This window comes from Nicotiana sylvestris, chromosome 6 (assembly GCF_000393655.2).
Source record: "Nicotiana sylvestris chromosome 6, ASM39365v2, whole genome shotgun sequence".
In the NCBI taxonomy this organism is placed as follows: domain Eukaryota; kingdom Viridiplantae; phylum Streptophyta; class Magnoliopsida; order Solanales; family Solanaceae; genus Nicotiana; species Nicotiana sylvestris.
In genome coordinates, this window is record NC_091062.1 from 8,226,906 (window position 1) to 8,245,178 (window position 18,273).

The 18,273-nt window shown below is 34.4% G+C and overlaps 2 protein-coding genes and 1 non-coding gene across 3 annotated transcripts; all 3 read left to right on the forward strand.

The window, feature by feature from the left end:
* The first annotated feature begins 254 nt into the window (after positions 1–254).
* On the forward strand, positions 255–5,513 carry LOC104224741 (protein NRT1/ PTR FAMILY 1.1-like). Its single transcript, XM_009776436.1, has 5 exons — positions 255–351; positions 1,050–1,267; positions 2,212–2,453; positions 3,381–3,689; positions 4,628–5,513. The coding sequence occupies exons 1-5, from the start codon at positions 255–257 to the stop codon at positions 5,511–5,513; spliced, it is 1,752 nt and encodes a 583-aa protein (XP_009774738.1).
* A 1,597-nt stretch (positions 5,514–7,110) lies between these two features.
* Positions 7,111–17,763, forward strand: LOC104224740 (protein NRT1/ PTR FAMILY 1.2-like; the record flags this gene model as incomplete). Its single annotated transcript, XM_009776435.2, has 6 exons — positions 7,111–7,177; positions 7,692–7,909; positions 8,309–8,550; positions 9,065–9,373; positions 9,452–10,296; positions 17,699–17,763. Coding segments are annotated over exons 1-6 (1,746 nt in total), but the record flags the coding sequence as incomplete, so codon positions are not given.
* On the forward strand, positions 11,186–11,270 carry TRNAM-CAU (transfer RNA methionine (anticodon CAU)). The gene is given in 2 exon segments: positions 11,186–11,223; positions 11,235–11,270. It is a non-coding gene; the product is annotated as a tRNA-Met (tRNA).
* Positions 17,764–18,273: the final 510 nt, after the last annotated feature.

An 18,273-nucleotide genomic window follows, 5' to 3' on the forward strand; every position in this document is an offset into this window, starting at 1 on the left:
TGACTCATTGATATCAACCTAGCTGATATTACAAAGCAATTGCTCTATATTATTGACATATTAATAAACCTATACGACGAGAATTCGGATTAGTCAGATCAATAGATCTCGAATACATACCGAGTGTTAATCTTTTTGCATAAGGCAAAAACAAACTGTTATTTAGAGAAGCTGAACAAAAAGCTCACTTTGTTCTCTCATTTCATAAGTTTTACTTAGCAAAAAAAAAAGGACTTTTTGAAACATATATAGTTATGGAGAGAAAAGGAAGTTCTTCAGATTTAGTGAAGACTTCTGAGGATGTCTCAAATGGCAAGAAAGGTGGCCTTAAAACCATGCCTTTTATTATCGGTATGTAATTTCATACTTTTTAGTCCCTTGGTATGAATTTTTCCTCTTGAATTAATGTTTTGTTTGATACGACAGAAGTCATTTTTAAGTAAAATATTTTTCATGAGAAAAGTCATTGATTTTTGGTGTTTGGTTATCATCAAAAAGGGGAATACGACTTCTCTAATCACTCTTGGGTGGAAGTCATTTTTCTTATAACTATCGTAATGATTGATCACTGCATATTATTTACTCCAACTAACACTTAAAACAATATTATTAATGTTCATTACTCAAAATATTCTTGAAAACACTCTCCGATTTACAAATATTAATGTTAATATGTACATCATACACAAACATACACATTCTTTTTCCACCTCCAACCAAACGCCGAAAAACATTAAAAAGTGCAAGGGCAGCAGTTCGGTGCAGAAAATATTCCGTATTTACGTACAGGGTCACACTCTTAGAAGTGTGATGTAGACAACCTACCCTAATGCAAATATTAATGACTGCTTCCACGGCTTGAATTCGTAACGTATAAGTTATACGAAGACAACTTTACCGTTGCTTCAACGCTCAATTTCAAAAGCCGAAAAACATTGTTTGGGAAAAAACTTTTCTATGAAAATTGACCTCCATCGTACCAAATACGCTTTTATTTTTTATTTTTTATTTTTTTTAAAGAATATGGTTTATGGTTTTGATGATGACAGCAAACGAGGCATTGGAGAGGCTTGCAAGTGTAGGACTAAGTGCAAATATGATCATGTACCTGAAAAATGAGTATCACTTAACTAATGCTAGAGGCCAAATCACTCTTCTTTGGTGGGGTGCCATTTCCAATTTCACACCTATTTTTGGAGCTTTTCTTTCTGATTCATACTTGGGCCGATATTATGTGATTGCTTTGGGGACATTCATCAGCTTTCTTGTGAGTACATTCTCTCCTTTACTCTCCTAGTTCTTTATAACATTTTTCGTCGAAATCAGCGGCGAAGTGAAACTTATACGTTCAGGATTCTAACTTAAAAGGATTCTAACTCTTTAAGGTTATTGGATTCTAAATTAGTAATTTGTACATACAAAGCTATTAAGTTTGGTCGAATCCGCAACAAAAATTCTAGCTCCGCCCCTGATTGAAATTCATTATCAGAAGCGAATATAGGACAATGATGTGGATTCAACTGAACTCACTGCTTTTGGATTTGGACTCTGTATGCATAAACAAACAAAAAAAGGGATCTTTACACAAATATAGCTAATCGAATTCACCGTTTACTTTTCTAGCCATGATTTGAAACTTACACGTTCAGAATTCTAATTCTTAGGATTATAACTCTTTAGGGGTCGTATGGTTGAGAAACAAGTTATCCCAGGATTAATTATCTGGGGATTAGTTATTCCAGGATTGTTATCCCACTCTCCCATAGGGATAAAAAAATACTACAATTCCGGAATAACTAATCCTCTGATTAGTTATATTACGATTTTACCCCACCAAATATGAGATAAACACATCTCAAATTTAATCCCGGGATTAATTATCCGTTATTCCTCGTACTAAACGAGCTCTTAAAATTATTGAGTTCTAAATTAATAAGTTGTACATACAAAGCTATTAGGTTTGGACAAATTCGTAACAGAAATTCTAGCTCCGCCCCTGATATGCATTCATTATCATAGGCGAATCTAGGACAATGATGTGCATTCACTGCTTTCAAATTTGAACTCTGTATAGATAAACAAAAAAGAAATTAGCATCCGCATATATAATAAAAATAAAATCAAACTTATTTTGAATCCACTGGCTTTAAATCCTAGATTCGCTTCTTTTCTTTATCATGATCAGATATAACACCATATTTTCTTTGTTAGGGAATGGTGGTCCTATGGTTAACAGCTATAATAAAAGAAGCAAGGCCACATCGTTGCAAATTAGACTCAGGAAACTGTCAAAAACCAGACATTGGCCAACTTGCACTTCTACTTTCATCATTTGCATTAATGGCCATAGGAGCTGGTGGAATTAGGCCATGTTCATTAGCCTTTGGTGCTGACCAAGTTGACAATCCTGAGAATCCCAATAATGGACGAATCTTGCAAAGTTTCTTCAATTGGTATTTATCACGTAATCTTGATGTACTTGTTTTACTTACTCTATCTCAATTTATGCGATGCAGTTCATTACCATGAGTTTTTAAATATGTAATCCTTAGCGTAGCTAGTAAAATTGTTGTCATGTGACCAGGAGGTCACAGATTCGAATCATGAAAATTAGGGCTGTCTAAGGGTAGGGTAATACCGGTACCCGTATGGGACCGTACTAGTACCCGTATCGGACTGTACTGCTACGGTGGGTGGGTAGGGGTGAGGGATTTGAGGCGAAGGGTAAGGTAATGGTAGGGTACCCGATATAGTACCCTTAGTACCGGTACCCCAAGTACCCTTAAGGTACCGTACTGTACCGCACTGGTACCCTACCGTTTTTTTTTGTTTAATTTAAAATATGGCCATTTTTTTATTTAATTTAAAATTACCCTTAAGTACCCCTAAGTACTGATAACCCATCCTTAAGTACCGCACCTTTAGGACCGGTAGGAGTACTGGTAGGGTACCCAAAAAAAATACCCTTAACCCATACCCTTAAATACCATTAAAAAAAGTACCCTTAAGCAACTCTCCCCTTATCCTTACCCTTAACCTCCTTGTACCCTTAACCCTTCTTTTCCGAGTACCCTCCCCTTAGACAATCCTAGTGGAAACAACCTCTTGCAGAAATGTATGGTAAGACTGAGTACAATAGACTCTTGTGATCCGGCCCTTCCTCTGATCCCGCGCATAGCGGAAGCTTAGAAAAATTTGAAGATTCTATAGCAGAATTTGCGGCCAAAATTAAGAAGCTTTATTCTCGAGATTTAAAGTGCATCACATAAATTAAAACGGAGCGAGTACTTTTTATTTTCATTGTTTACTATGTGTTGGTGTTCGTTCTTTATTTCTTATTATTTACCGTGAATATTATTTTTGTTTTTTAATTCTTACAGGTATTATGCATCAGTGTGCATATCAGTATTGATTGCAGTGACAGTTATAGTGTATATTCAGACACAATTTGGTTGGGTGGTGGGTTTTGGAGTACCTGCAGGTCTTATGTTGTTAGCAACAATTTTTTTCCTTTTGGGTTTTGGACTTTTTATTAAGATGAAGGCAAAAAAGAGTTTGATTCCTGGTTTGGCTCAAGTTGTTGCTATGGCTTGGAAAAACAAACACCTCTCTCTGCCTCCTGTGGATTCAAATGGGTGGTATCATCATGAGAAGGATTCAACATTTACTTTTCCAACACATAAACTAAGGTACTTTATTCGGATTTAAGCTATATATATTGAAAATATAAAAATATTTATACTACTATCTAGTGCTATTTGATCGGGTATATATAGCAGGTTATTACTCTTTCTTTAATTATCATACTAAAATCGCTATGAGAAATTACACGTTATAAGGTACATAAAGTATTCAGCATTCACGCAGGATTCGGCGAAGAGTCGCACCCCTAGAGAGTGTGATGTAGGCAGCCTATCTTAATGCAAGCATCAGTGACTATGAAAAATTACACGTTATTATATAAATTAACTTAATCTAATAGTGTAAATAATTTATACACTCTCAGTACACAAAATTGAAACTCATTCTATTCACATGCTATATTGACCAATTCTTTGTCATAAATCATGCTGATTTATACTTCTTGTGCTTAGAGTTATTGAATATTTTATGATTAAAAAAAATTAGCACTGCCTAGACGTAGAATGCCTAATATTAGGTTGTTACTTAACATGAATAACTAGATTTCTTGTTGGCGATGCCACCAAAGAACCTCTTGTCCTCTCACACAAGAACTTTAGCATAAGAAAAGGTTACAAATGTATTCTAAGTGGAACAGAGATGATTAAGGACAAACCGCTAAACACCACATTGTTGGGTAACGCCAACATCCTGCCTAAATCGCCCACGAGGGTGTTAGGGTAGACTAGGTCAGAGTCATGGTCGAACATGGCGCTTGCTTGGTGAGCTTTGGTTAAGAATAAAGTTGCGCCTTTATTATCAACATCTTTTGGCATGACGGTAAGCGCTTGATCCTAACAGGCAATAGCACTATAATTAATCAAACAAAGATCTTTATATAATACTCTCCTCTCTTACTGATGATTGAAAAATAATTTGTTAGTAGTTTGTTTGAATATTGGATGAACAAGCATATTGATAACCATTTTTTGGTCATATTTCATAGGTTTCTAAATAAGGCATGTATCATTAGAAACCCTGAGAAAGATTTGAATCCAAATGGAACAGCTTCAGATCAATGGAATCTTTGTACAGTTCAACAAGTAGAAGAATTAAAAGCCTTAATCAAAGTAATACCAATGTGGTCTACAGGAATTATGATAGCAGTAACACTAAGTCAACATGCATTTCCAGTATTACAAGCAAATACAATGGACAGACATTTGAATAGTCACTTTGAAATTCCAGCAGCTTCTTATGGTTTATTTGCGATTATTACATTGACAATATGGATAGCCATTTATGACCGAATCCTCGTCCCCTGGATGTCAAAATTCACCAAAAAACCTCGCGGATTGACTTTCAAGCAACGTATAGGGATCGGGTTGTTGTTTTCTTGTGCAGCACAAGCGGTAGCAGCATTAGTTGAAAGAGAAAGACGAGCACGAGCACATAGTGAAGGACTAGAGAAAAATCCGTTTTCACAAGTGAATATGTCAGCATTTTGGTTAGTGCCACAACATTGTTTAACTGGTCTAGCTGAGGCATTCAACGCGATTGGACAAATAGAATTTTACTATTCACAATTTCCTAAGAGTATGGCTAGTATTGGTGTTGCACTATTTTCACTAGGATTGGGATTTGGAAATTTGGTTGGAAGTCTAATTGTGGAAATTGTTGATCATGTTTCAAGTAAAGGAGGGAAAGTGAGTTGGGTATCAAATAACTTGAATTTAGGTCATTATGATTATTACTATTGGGTTCTTTGCTTGTTGAGTGTTGGAAATTTGTTCTACTTCATTGTGTGTGCTTGGGCTTATGGATCTGATGAAGATACAAGAATTTGGGAGGAAGATCAAGCTGAAAAGAAAGGAGAAATTGTCATGTTATAGACAATTTTTAGTATCAAAAGTTGTTGACATATACTCTGACGTAATGTAAAATTCTGGATACGTCACTACTTCATCCCTGTGTTCGAAATAGAAAATTTTCTGTATAAATAAACAAATCTGATATTTTGAATTTTGCACAACAATATTTTTATGGAACATTTTGAAGCTGATCTTTGTAATTGTACCATGCTAATAAATTCTCCCTTAAAAGCTATGGGAAGCATATTTTCTTTATTTCCATGTTTCCATCATGATATTATTTTTTTGATCATTTTATTGGCCTATTTTTTACGTGTTCTTTGTATTAAAGATATTTTTCTTTGCCCACTAGAACACTTCCTTAGTCTGTTCTTATTTGAATTATACACTTTTCTTTAATCACCACCGAAGAGGGTGAACGAGAAGGGTGTGATTCATCTATCCTTAATCAGAGTTCTTTGGTTCGAGTTTGAACAAACTCTAGTAGAGAGCGCTTTCCCCTTAAAAAGACACTACATGATTGTATTAATTGATACAGTGAGTTCCAGAAAATATTACTTCAATTTAAATGACATATTTTTCTTATTAGTCTGTTCCAAAAAGAATGACACATTTATGTATTTGGAAACAATTTAACTTTAAACTTTTCATTTTACCCATTTTACCCTTAATGAGAAGATTTTATATCCACACAAATGACATGGACTCATAAAGCTTTTGCCACTTAATCTTTTAGGACCACATATTTCAAAAGTTTTTTTTTCTTTCTTAAATTTTCTGTTAAGTCAAACTAAATCATCTATACTGAAACAGAGCGAGTATATTGTTAATCTGTGCACTTTTCTACTTCTCATTTCTCTCAGATCATCATAAGAGGGAGTACGAAATTCGTGTTGCGACTATAGGTTTGTGTCAAAACCCAAACAAGGGTATGCACACTAAACGCATGGGACAAATCAGCTCACTTATTCAAGTTAATTAGGCTGTAATTATCATTTGATAATAGTTTATTAATTTGAGTAACGTAATTAACTAAGTCAAAAGAGCTAGATATACAATGACAAATAACAAATTAGATTCGAAAAGTAAATTTAACTAGATGCCGTACGTAACTTTAACAATTTATTTTCATGACACTCCGTCTAGTTGTTACGTTGTACTAATTTAACCACACTTAGACAAACTTCCAAAGCCGAATATAAGACAGTGACTGATTACATCAACTTAGCTGAGATTACAAAGCAGTTACTCGATATTACGGACGTCTTAATGGACCCTACGCGGTGCAAATTACAAAATCTAAATTAGTCGAGTCAGTAGGTCTCAAATAACGAGTGTATAAAGCTATAAAAGATTATATTGACATCATAAGTCATGGCGTGTTATTGGCTATACATGGCATTTTTGTTGAATTTGTGGAAATGGAATTTTTCAACGTATAAAGGATCATCGTTTTATGCATAAGGCAAAAACAAGCTGTTAAAGAGGCCACTAAACAAAAACTACTAATCTCATTAGCTTTCTCTTTATCTTTCTCAACAAAAACCCATTTTTTCCTATCATTCTCAAGAGTTTTGCTTAGCAAAAAAGACTTTTTTTTAGTCATAGTTTTGTGGAAATGGAGAAAAAAGAAAGTTATTCAGATCACAAGAAAGGTGGCCTTAAAACAATGCCTTTTGTTATCGGTATGTAATTTCATTCTTTTAATTAGTTCTTTGTTATATTGAAAAAGAGAGGGGTAGCCTTGACGTAACTGGTAAACTTATCATGTGACAAGGAGATCACGGGTTCCAGCAGTGGAAACAGCCTTTTGCAGAAATGCAAGGTAAGGCTGTGTACAATAGAACCTTGTGGTCTTGCCCTCCCATGAACCCGCGCATAGCAGAAGCTTAGTGCACCGGGCTGCCCTTTTTTATATCGAAAAAGAATGACGATTTTTTTTTATTTGAAAATAATTTGACTTTAAACTTCTATTTATTCTTAATGTAGTGCTTTTTTATAGACATAGAAATGTCATGATAGGTTCAAGACCACGAACGGTGGAAGTCTTTCTTTCTTTGTTAATCCGTATCCAATTAATAAATACCATCATATAAAATGAAATAGAAGGAGTACTACGCATTTGAATGGAAATGTTGAAACTGATAACAAGCAATTTTTCGACGTTAATGATTATGTTTGTGGTTTTGATGATAACAGCAAATGAGGCATTGGACAAGGTTGCAAGTGTAGGACTGCATGCAAATATGATATTGTACCTGAAAAATGAGTATCACTTAAGTAATGCTACAGGGGCAAGTATTCTTTTCTGGTGGAATGCCATATCCAATTTCACTCCCATTTTTGGAGCTTTTCTTTCTGATTCTTATTTGGGTCGTTATTATGTCATTGCTTTAGGGACATTCATTAGCCTTATCGTGAGTACACTATTCTCCTCTCTATTTTTCTAGTTCTTTGCCGTTTACATTGAAATTTATTACTAGACGCAGGTTAGAACGGGTTCAACTGAACATATTATCTTTTATTTGAATTATTCATATAGTGCGAGTTTCTCATCCTTTACCATGTGGTGAGGGATCGAATACCACCTATATGTAATGTTCCCCTCCCCATCCCCGTAATAATAACATTTTTTTTAGAATGTCTATATATACAAAAAATATGTGTCTTACAATATTTGGTATCTATATAGCATTTGGATTATATTTGGTCGATTTTTTTTTAAAAAAGCATTTGAAGTTGAAATTGAAATAAAAGTATTTTGAAGTTGGAATTGTGTCTGAACGATAAATTTAACACTATATTTTCTCTGGTAGGGGATGGTGGCTCTGTGGTTAACAGCTATACTAAAAGAAGCAAGACCACATCCTTGCAAATTAGAATCAGAAAATTGTCAAAAACCAGACATTGGCCAGTTAGTATTTCTGTTTTCATCATTTGCATTAATGGCCATAGGAGCTGGTGGAATTAGGCCATGTTCATTAGCCTTTGGTGCTGACCAATTTGACAATCCTGACAATCCCAATAATGGAAGAATCTTGCAAAGTTTCTTCAATTGGTAATTCTGTTGTACTTGTTTCTCTTATTATTCATGTTATTCACTATATCTTAATATGTTCGTCAGAATCGAAACCAGGATTTTAACATGATGGGGCACCACTATTTAGCTCAACCAGTATCCTCTAAAGGCTTTTAGTGTTCAAGGTGTCAACTTATTTATATAATCATTTTAAGGTATATGCATATACTTATACAAGATTTCTGCCGAAGTTTATGGGGTCCGGTGACCCCTCAACACTACACATAGGTCCGCCTTTGATGTTCGTCCTTTATTCTCTATTATTAATTATGAATATTCTCAGAATCTAGATAGATCTAGATAAAAGATAGAAAATGACAGAGTTGAAATCCGTGTACAATATGTAACAACTGAAATGTACCCCTAGTGTTAGATTAACCTTATTATGATATTGAGATTCATACAGTCGATCCAACTAGCTTGGCGTTAAGACATAGTTATTATTATTGTTATTTACTGTGAATATTATGTTTATATGCTATTTTCGCGACAGGTATTACGCATCAGTTGGGATATCAATACTGATTTCAGTGACAGTTATAGTGTATATTCAGACACAATTTGGTTGGGTGGTGGGTTTTGGAGTGCCTACAGGACTTATGTTTTTGGCAACTATTATGTTCCTTTTGGGTTCTGCACTTTTCATTAGGATAAAAGCAAACAAGAGTTTGCTTACTAGTTTTGCTCAAGTTGTTGTTGTGGCTTGGAAAAACAAACACCTTTCTCTGCCTCCTGTGGATTCTAATGGGTGGTATTATCATGAAAAGGATTCAAGATTTACTTTTCCAACCCATAAACTAAGGTACTTTCCTCGGATTTAAGTTATATACACTGACGTTGTAACAAAATTTTACAATTTATTTTTTGTCGTATTCCATAGGTTTCTAAATAAGGCGTGCATCGTTAGAAATCCCGAGGAAGATTTGAATCCAAATGGAACAGCTTCAAATCCGTGGAACCTTTGTACAATTCAACAAGTAGAAGAATTCAAAGCCTTGATCAAAGTTATCCCAATGTGGTCTACAGGAATTATGATAGCGGTAACACTAAGCCAACATGCATTTCCTGTGCTACAAGCAAATACAATGGACAGACATTTAGTAAAAGGTAGTAATTTTAAAATTCCAGCAGGTTCGTATGGTGCATTTGGGATTCTCACATTAACAATATGGATAGCCATCTATGACCGAATCCTCGTCCCCTGGATCTCAAAATTCACAGAAAAACCTCGCGGATTGACTTTCAAGCAACGTATGGGGATCGGGTTGTTACTTTCTTGTGCATCTCAGGGAGCTGCAGCGTTAGTGGAAAGAGAAAGACGAGCACGAGCCCTTAATGAAGGGCTCGCGAACCATCCCTTGTCACAAGTGGATATGTCAGCAATGTGGCTAGTACCGCAACATTGTTTAACTGGTCTAGCTGAGGCATTCAACGCGATTGGACAAATAGAATTTTATTATTCACAATTTCCTAAGAGCATGGCTAGTATTGGAGTGGCATTATTTGCTTTAGGGATGGGATTTGGAAATGTTTTTGGAAGTCTAATTGTTGAAATTGTTGATCATGTTTCAAGTAGAGGAGGGAAAGTGAGTTGGGTATCAAATAACTTGAATTTAGGTCATTATGATTATTACTATTGGGTTCTTTGCTTATTGAGTGTTGGGAATTTGTTCTACTTCATTGTGTGTGCTTGGGCTTATGGATCTGATGAAGATACAAGAATTTGGGAGGAAGATCAAGCTGCAAAGAAAGGAGAAATTGTCATGTTATAGATAATTTTTAGAAGTCGAATTGCTTAAATAGCTGGCCAGATTCACTGTTTATTTTTCCACCGGTATACGTCAATTATACATTGGTTATATACTGTTATACACTTATTCTACATATGTATACATTCGCTTGCTACTTTTAATTTAAGTGATTGAGTGAGCGACTATTATACTCTGTTGCAAATTTTGTTCAGTTTCACACTTTCATGCCTATGTTCGTTTTCTTGATCTCTTATGAAAAATGTGAAAATGTCATTGTAAAGTGACACCTTTTTGTATTGACACAGATAAACTTTTATTTTCAATTTTAAGGTCAGAGTCAAACAAAAGTCTATTTCTTCCCATATGTATAATTAAGAGAAAATGTTAAAAGGTCTAAAGCATAAGTTTAGTGAAGAATTTGCTCTTAATTGAGGAGGTAAGGTAAACATGCTCCCTCCAGATTGCTAATATTCTTCTCTTCAATTAAGCTTTATAAGTCTTGAGTGAAGAATTTTAATGTCTTCAACTTGACTTCCGTACATATAATTAAACAATTTTTAAAGAATTATTAAATATTATATTGAGTGTATGTAATGGTACTTTACACTCCTTTATAGTTGTGGAGCTACCTCTACCCAGCTATAAAAAAAATGTAGCTCTTAAAATATCTTGCTAATTGAGCGGTATGAGAATTTTAATCTTTTTAAGTTACTGAGTTTTAAATAAATAATTTGCACATATTCAATGAATTTCTTAAGACAAATATAGAATCTGGACCAAATTTACTAAGTTCGTCCGAACTTGAAATCTACACATTAACGTCGCCAGTAATTACTATATTGGTCTGATTAATTAACAGCATCGGGGTGGTGGCGCAGTTGGCTAGCGCGTAGGTCTCATAGCTAAAGAGTAATCCTGAGGTCGAGAGTTCGAGCCTCTCTCACCCCATTCATTATTTTTCTATTTCTTTCTTATATTCGCATTTCTGCTTCTTCTCGCTATGTGTATCGGAAGTCTGGTAAGATAAATGAAACCCTTGCCATACGCCTCCAAATATTAAGGGCCCCAAAATTATAAAATACTACTATATCACTATTATATTACATATCAGGGGATCGGGGAGATTGACGAGGATGTCACATACCGTATAAGGGTGGAGTGGATGAAGTGGAGGTTAGCATCGGGAGTCTTGTGTGACAAGAAAGTGTCACCGTTACTAAAAGGTAAGTTTTATAGAGCAGTGGTTAGGTCTGCTATGTTATATGGAACTGAATGTTGGCCGGTAAAGAACTCACACATCCAGAAGATGAAAGTAGCAGAGATGAGGATGTTGAGGTGGATGTGCGGGCATACAAGGATGGATAAGATTAGGAATGAAGATATTCGAGAGAAGGTGGGCGTGGCCCCCATGGAGGACAAGATGCGGGAAGTAAGACTCAGATGGTTCGGGCACATTCAGAGGAGGAGCACTGATGCACCGGTGAGGAGGTGTGAGCGACTGGCTGTAGTGGGCACGCGGAGAGGTAGAGGGCGACCTAAGAAGTATTGGGGAGAGGTGATCAGACAGGACATGGCGCGACTTAGGATTACTGAGGACATGGCCCTTGACAGAGAATTATAGAGGTCGAGCATTAAGGTTGCAGGTTAGGAGCTTTACCTGCTAGTTTTTACTATACCAGTCATCTATTTCATATTTCGTATTGTGTATTTCATATTTCTTATAAAGCTATTATTTTATTATGCATTTTTATGGTACTAATATATCGTCTCCTGATGCTTTTTTTGAGCCGAGGGTCTCCTGGAAACAGCCTCTCTACCCTTCGGTGTAGGGGTAAGGTCTGCGTACATATTACCCTCCCCAGACCCCACTTGTAGGATTATACTGGGTCGTTATTGTTGTTGTTGTTAAACAAATATTATTATTAATAAAATAAATAAATTTTTACACTTTTTAAATTTGACTGAGATTGCATGATTGAGTAAGTAAAAACAATCACAAATTTTCTCTATCATTAAATTATACAGATATTTACCTTCTCATTAATTCTAACTTTTTTTCTCTTTTATGTACACTCTTTTTGTCCTTCATATGTTTAACAATTTCACTCTTTAATTTCAACTCAAATTATCTGAATTTAGCTATTTCTTTTTATCATAATTGATTGATCAATATATCAGAAAGCAAGTTCTTTTGTATCTTATCTTTTATAACTAAAAAATTCTTGAGGGCAATGGCACAAGATTCGAACTCGATGGATAATGTATCCACTTCTCTACGATTTTTCACTTAAATATCATACTCTTGTCCATGAGAGAGTTTGAAATTGTGATGTCAGTCTAACCTCATCATGTGTTGCGCTTTATCACTAGACCAAAGTCATGTGGGGTTCTTTTGTGACTCATTATAATATAAATGTTATGAAAATTTAAGGGGCTTTAATATATTTTGGCTTTAGATCACCAAATTCTTTGAGCTGCTCTTGAATTCAACATATAGTGTATATAAAAATAAAAAAAATAAAAATTAAAAACTTATCTACACAATATAATTTTTGGACGAAAAGTCGTCAAAAGTGGTTCCGCCACTCTAATTGAAAAATATTTTGACAATTGCTCTAACATATCCTCCCATTGCATGCTAATTTTTGACTTGGTTCGTAAGTTGTTCAAGGTCTTCCATTATGCCAAAGACTTGCTAGTGGGATCATATATATATATATATATCATGACAAATTTGAACTTCAGCATTTCATATTAAGATTTTGAGTGCCAATTCAGCATCTTACACACTTTTGTGCCTTAAAAATATTCAAATGATGACATCCACTCAAATAGCACTCTTATCTTCTCTCTTTTCTCATGTTCCAAAAATGATAAATATTCTACCAATGAACCATATCTTTTCGTCCTTTATTTGGTGGTTAAAACTTAAAATCCACAAGACTTGGGCCCATTTTAACTCTCAAATTGCTTCAAGTTGTTGGTATTGTGACACTTTTCACAAGGGAAAATTCTTTTTTGGCTTTGGGAATTGAGAGATCTTTTACTTTCAAGATTTTATATTCTATCTAGAGTTGAGAACAAATCCAACAATCGATCCATGGATTCAACAGAATTCAGTGCTTCGAGATCAATCTTTATATATATGTAAAGACAAGTATATATAAAACTAGATATATATTTTAGAACTCATTTTCTTAAATCAGAGCCACAACTTATAAATTCTGAACCTGACACCATTGAATAGTAACTTTAGGCATGAAGAAACTATCCCATAGACAATTTTAAGGCATGCTACAAGAATACTACTAATTTTTTGGTTGTTAAATAATTATCCTAGTAGGGTTCTTGCCAGTCTGCAAGAATTTCTTGTCCCTTTACTTCAATCCTTTTATTTTGCCCACCCCTAAAAAAAACTACCTTGTAACTATTATTGGAATTTCTAGTAAAAAGAAGTGAATCACATCAAATTATTAAACTTTTCCACCTCTGCCCATCTTCTCATTCTTTGACATTCACCATTTATATTACTTTTCCCATAATATACTACAAGTAAATTTGTCATGTCACTCAAAAACAAGATACAAGTGGAAGTCAATAATACATTCATATGCTTTTATTTATGTTGTAACCATTATCTTTGGCTGTGATAAAGACTCATAAGAGTCTGGTACTTTTCCTCACAAAAGCTTTTGAAAATCTCATGGTACACAGTACATTTAGGAGTTACTAATAAAAATATATTGGATTTATCATGTGACAATTCCTGGCTAGGGAACACACAACATTGGCTTCTTATTCTGAGGGGCTGGGGTAGTGCTGGAGCTATTACCGAAAAATTATACTGCGTATTTTTTATGTATTTATATAACTAGTTGAATTCACTTTACATAAAGAAAATTTTTAATGTACTATTTTTTGAATCCCCTTGTTATTTCTGACTCCGCTACTAAGCTAAGGTAGTTCGCAATCACAAATTTATTGACAATGATACTAAAAAATGGACAGCTCGATGCATGAAATATCTCGCGCTCATGCAAGTCCGGGAAAGTGCTACACCCCGAGGGGTATGAGTAGGCAGCCTACCCTAAATCAAACATCAGTAGTTAATTCCACGGTTCGAACTCATGCCCTGTAGGTCACATGGAAACAACTTTATCGCTGCTCCAAAGCTCCCGTCATTACTTACAATGGTACTCTAGTAAGTAATAATTAGAATGCTATAAGACATTGGACCTCTATATTGCATATCTAACAATTGTAAAGCAAGTGAATGCACCGACAACAGATGCATTTTTAAGCAGTGTGATGGGCCAGCAACTTCAGTGAAAACATTCAAGACTTGAGAAAATGTTACATCCACGTAAATTTTATCACATTGTCTGAGAGAGATTTCCTTAGTCTAATACAAGTTAAAAGAGAGTTCTGAACACTCGCATAAATTTAAATTCTGGATCTGCTTCTTAGCTTGGTAGTAGAGAACATTCACTTTCTCAAGCTTATTGCTCGGCAGAGGTGGTTTTTTTATCGTGTTTCGTGGTTATCTTCGGCTTACACTATATATACATATACAAAGAAAAAATGTACGTACATAAATTATAATAATATCACACTTATTTTGAACTAGCTTAAAATTATGAATTTGCCTTTATTTCTATTGGTTGTTGGCTATAAGAAAAAGTGTTAGTTTTGTATTTTCTTATTCGTAGATTTCTGTTACTATTTGTTGTTTCTTCGGTTTGGTTTTTATATTGGATTGTCGGTGTTACGACTTCTTTTTCATTTTTCTAGAGCCGAGTCTACTGAAAACACCCTCTCTACTTTCCCATACCCCAGAGATTATACTAGGTTTATTGTTGTTGCCGCCTCTATTTCACGTTTAATTTAGAATTGGACAATTTTCCTTGGCAAATACTTGAAGTAGCATGGCGGCTATGTCCAAGTTCAGTTGATCAGCTGCTCAGTTCAAATAACTTTTCAATTGCTTTAACATTCCAATAGTGTCCTCCACTAGCAATCTTCTTGTTAGATATTTCCCAATTGCTATGACAATTTCTTATTATTAAAAGTCCCAAATTAGTCGAGGTTGAATGTTTAAAATCCCGAATTAGTGAATTTAATAGAGAAAATTTAGGTTTAGGATAAAAATTAGCTATACGGTTGGATCTGCCCTGATTGAAATATTTGCAATAGGAATCCATAAAGTTCAGATCTTGGATCAACCTCTATTGACGACCACTTCGGTTCAGCATAAAACATCTTGTAAATAGCTAGATTTGGACGCGATATACTTGCATGATCGTGGTCTCTCGACTCTTTGTGCGTGTGCGCGCGCCCATGTATTTTATGAGTAGCTGTGTTTTTGTTTTGTTTTGTTTTTCTATTTTTTTTTTTTGTTGCTAAAGTAGCTGTGATGAAATTGACACAGCAACATGATGTTTCTGGTGGGACTTAAAGTTAGGATTCTTCATGTTTAATCAAATCTCAAATGGGGTCAATTCATGTTGTTTCAAGATTTATCTTGTCCCTTGTTTTTAACTACCCAAAGTCTTCCCCTATGAGGCTATGAATATGACATCCATTTTTCACACACTCTATGGCTGGTAGTTGTGGCACCACTTGGAGCATATACAGTATTTTTCCGTTTCAATTAGATGAAGTAGTTTTGACTCGGTATAAAGTTTAAGAAAAAGAAAAAATTAAAACTTGTGGTCTTAAAAGCTAAAGGGGCAAAAGTTTTGTGGGGTCATGACATTTTTATGGTTGTAAAAGCTTTTCATTAAGGGTATAACAGGTAAAATGAAGATTTTTAAGTTGAATTATTTCCAATTATCGAAATGTGTCATTCTTTTTGGAACGAACTAATAAGAGAAGTTTGTCATCTAAATTGAAACAAATGGAGTATATTTTTAGTTTCCAAATGGAAGTCCGATATTCGCTTTAGAGCTCAATTATATAGTTGATCACAATTTGTTTGGAAAAGACGTTGTTAATTTGCTATCATCATCGTGGTTGTTAATTTACTTTGGCAAAAGTGACAAAGTAATTGTAATCAAGCAGTATAAATATTAACAATATAACAATTAGACATCAATTCCAAACCAATTAGAGTCGATCACGCCTTATTTCAATAAGGGTCATAACATTATTGTAAAACTAAATTATTTGGATGTTACTCCAATGTACACCTCTTATATGTGGGATTCTTAATTATCTCACTAAAATTCAAAAATAAAACATCTCCTCACCTAATTTGTGAAGTATAATTCTTGAAAGGTACTAATAAATGCATATAATGGATTCACACCAAACATTTTGAAGATTTGAAGGACCCGTTTGGCTATAAATTTTGGGGCATTTGTATCTATACCCATTTTTTGGGTCACGTTTTAACTTGTACCCCCTTTGCAAAAAAATTTGCAAGCGTACCCACTTTTTCGTGTAACTTCAACATACAGGGCTGAAGTAGCAAAGACAATCACGCAAAACTTCAACATTCTAGTAGACGGGCCTGAAAATTGCAAGCGTACCCACTTTTTCGCGTAACTTCAACATACGGGGCTGAAATAGCAAATACAATCACGCAAAACTTTAACATTCTAGTAGGCGGGCCTGAAGTAGAAAGTGTGTTGAACCAAGTGTGCTGAAGTTTTTATTTGTAATTGTTGAACTTAAGCATAGTAGCTAAAGTTTTGTTCTCTATTTGCTGAAGTTTTTTGTTTGTAATTGCTGAACTTAAGCATAGTAGCTGAAGTTTTGTTCTCTATTTTGCTGAAGTTTTTGTTTGTAATTGCACTAAATAAGCTGAAATTTTTTTGTCTTGGATTCATTAGTTTTGTCATTAAGCTTTTTCAAAAACTTCAGCAGAAGAAGCTCAAGTTGTTTAGTTCATTTATAAAAACTTCAACACTAAATAAACTGAATTTTTTTTGTCCTGGATAAGCTTTTTCAAAAACTTCAGCAAAAGATGCTGAAATTATTTAGTTCATTTGTAAAAACTTCAGCACTAAAAGCTGGAGTTTTTTGTCATGGATTCATTAGTTTTGTCATAAAGCTTTTTCATAAACATCACCAGAAGATGCTGAAGTTCTTTAATTCATTTGTAAAAACTTCAACACCATATAAGCTGAAGTTTTTGAAAAAGCTTTTTAACATACTAGATAGATAATCAAATTGCCAACAGTATCTAAATCATAAATTTTGGAAACAATAAACGTAAAAAGAACAGAATTATTATTGTCTACTAACTTACGTACTTGGAAATATTCACAAATGATTGTCTACTAACTTACGTAATTATTTATAATTTATTTTTAAATAATCTGATAAACATATTTATGGCAATCATCCCATGAACTAAAGTTTCATAGCAACACCAACAACAGCAGCAGCAACAGAAGAAGAAGAAGAAGAAGAAGAAGAAGAAGAAGAAGAAGAAGAAGAAGAAGAAGAAGAAGAAGAAGAAGAAGAAGAAGAAGAAGGAGGAGAAGGAGGAGAAGGAGGAGGAGAAAGAGGAATGAAGTTGTTTAAAAAGTGGGTACAAGTTAAAACTTTTTTAAAAATGGTTATAGGTTAAATGGGGGCGACCAAATAGGGAGTCCCGTGCAATTTTTACATAAATTTTGCCAAAATAAAATTCGATTTTATTTGGCAAACACATGTTTGGTTATAGATTTTGCCTATATTTTGGCAAAATCCCAAATCTCAAATTCCAAACCAGCTCAATAGCTGATTTTGGGCCAAAATATTTACAAACACTAATAATATACATGTGTTTTCCAAAATAAATTTGGGAAATATATTTTGAAAACTGATGTCCAAATACATTTTCATCTTCAAACCAAACTTCGCCCGAATCAAATTTTTCAAAACAAATTTTAAAATCTATGGTCAAACGCTAGCGAAGAGTGTGATAGAAACAACACGAATTGTCAATTTCCAAGAATATGGA

What these genes read in the sequence shown, in the direction of transcription:
- LOC104224741 (XM_009776436.1), top strand. Translation starts at nt 255, where the DNA reads ATGGAGAGAAAAGGAAGTTCTTCAGATTTAGTGAAGACTTCTGAGGAT. An exon ending in AACCATGCCTTTTATTATCG is followed by an intron (nt 352 to 1,049) that starts GTATGTAATTTC and finishes TGATGATGACAG; the next exon opens with CAAACGAGGCATTGGAGAGG. An exon ending in TTTCCAACACATAAACTAAG is followed by an intron (nt 3,690 to 4,627) that starts GTACTTTATTCG and finishes CATATTTCATAG; the next exon opens with GTTTCTAAATAAGGCATGTA.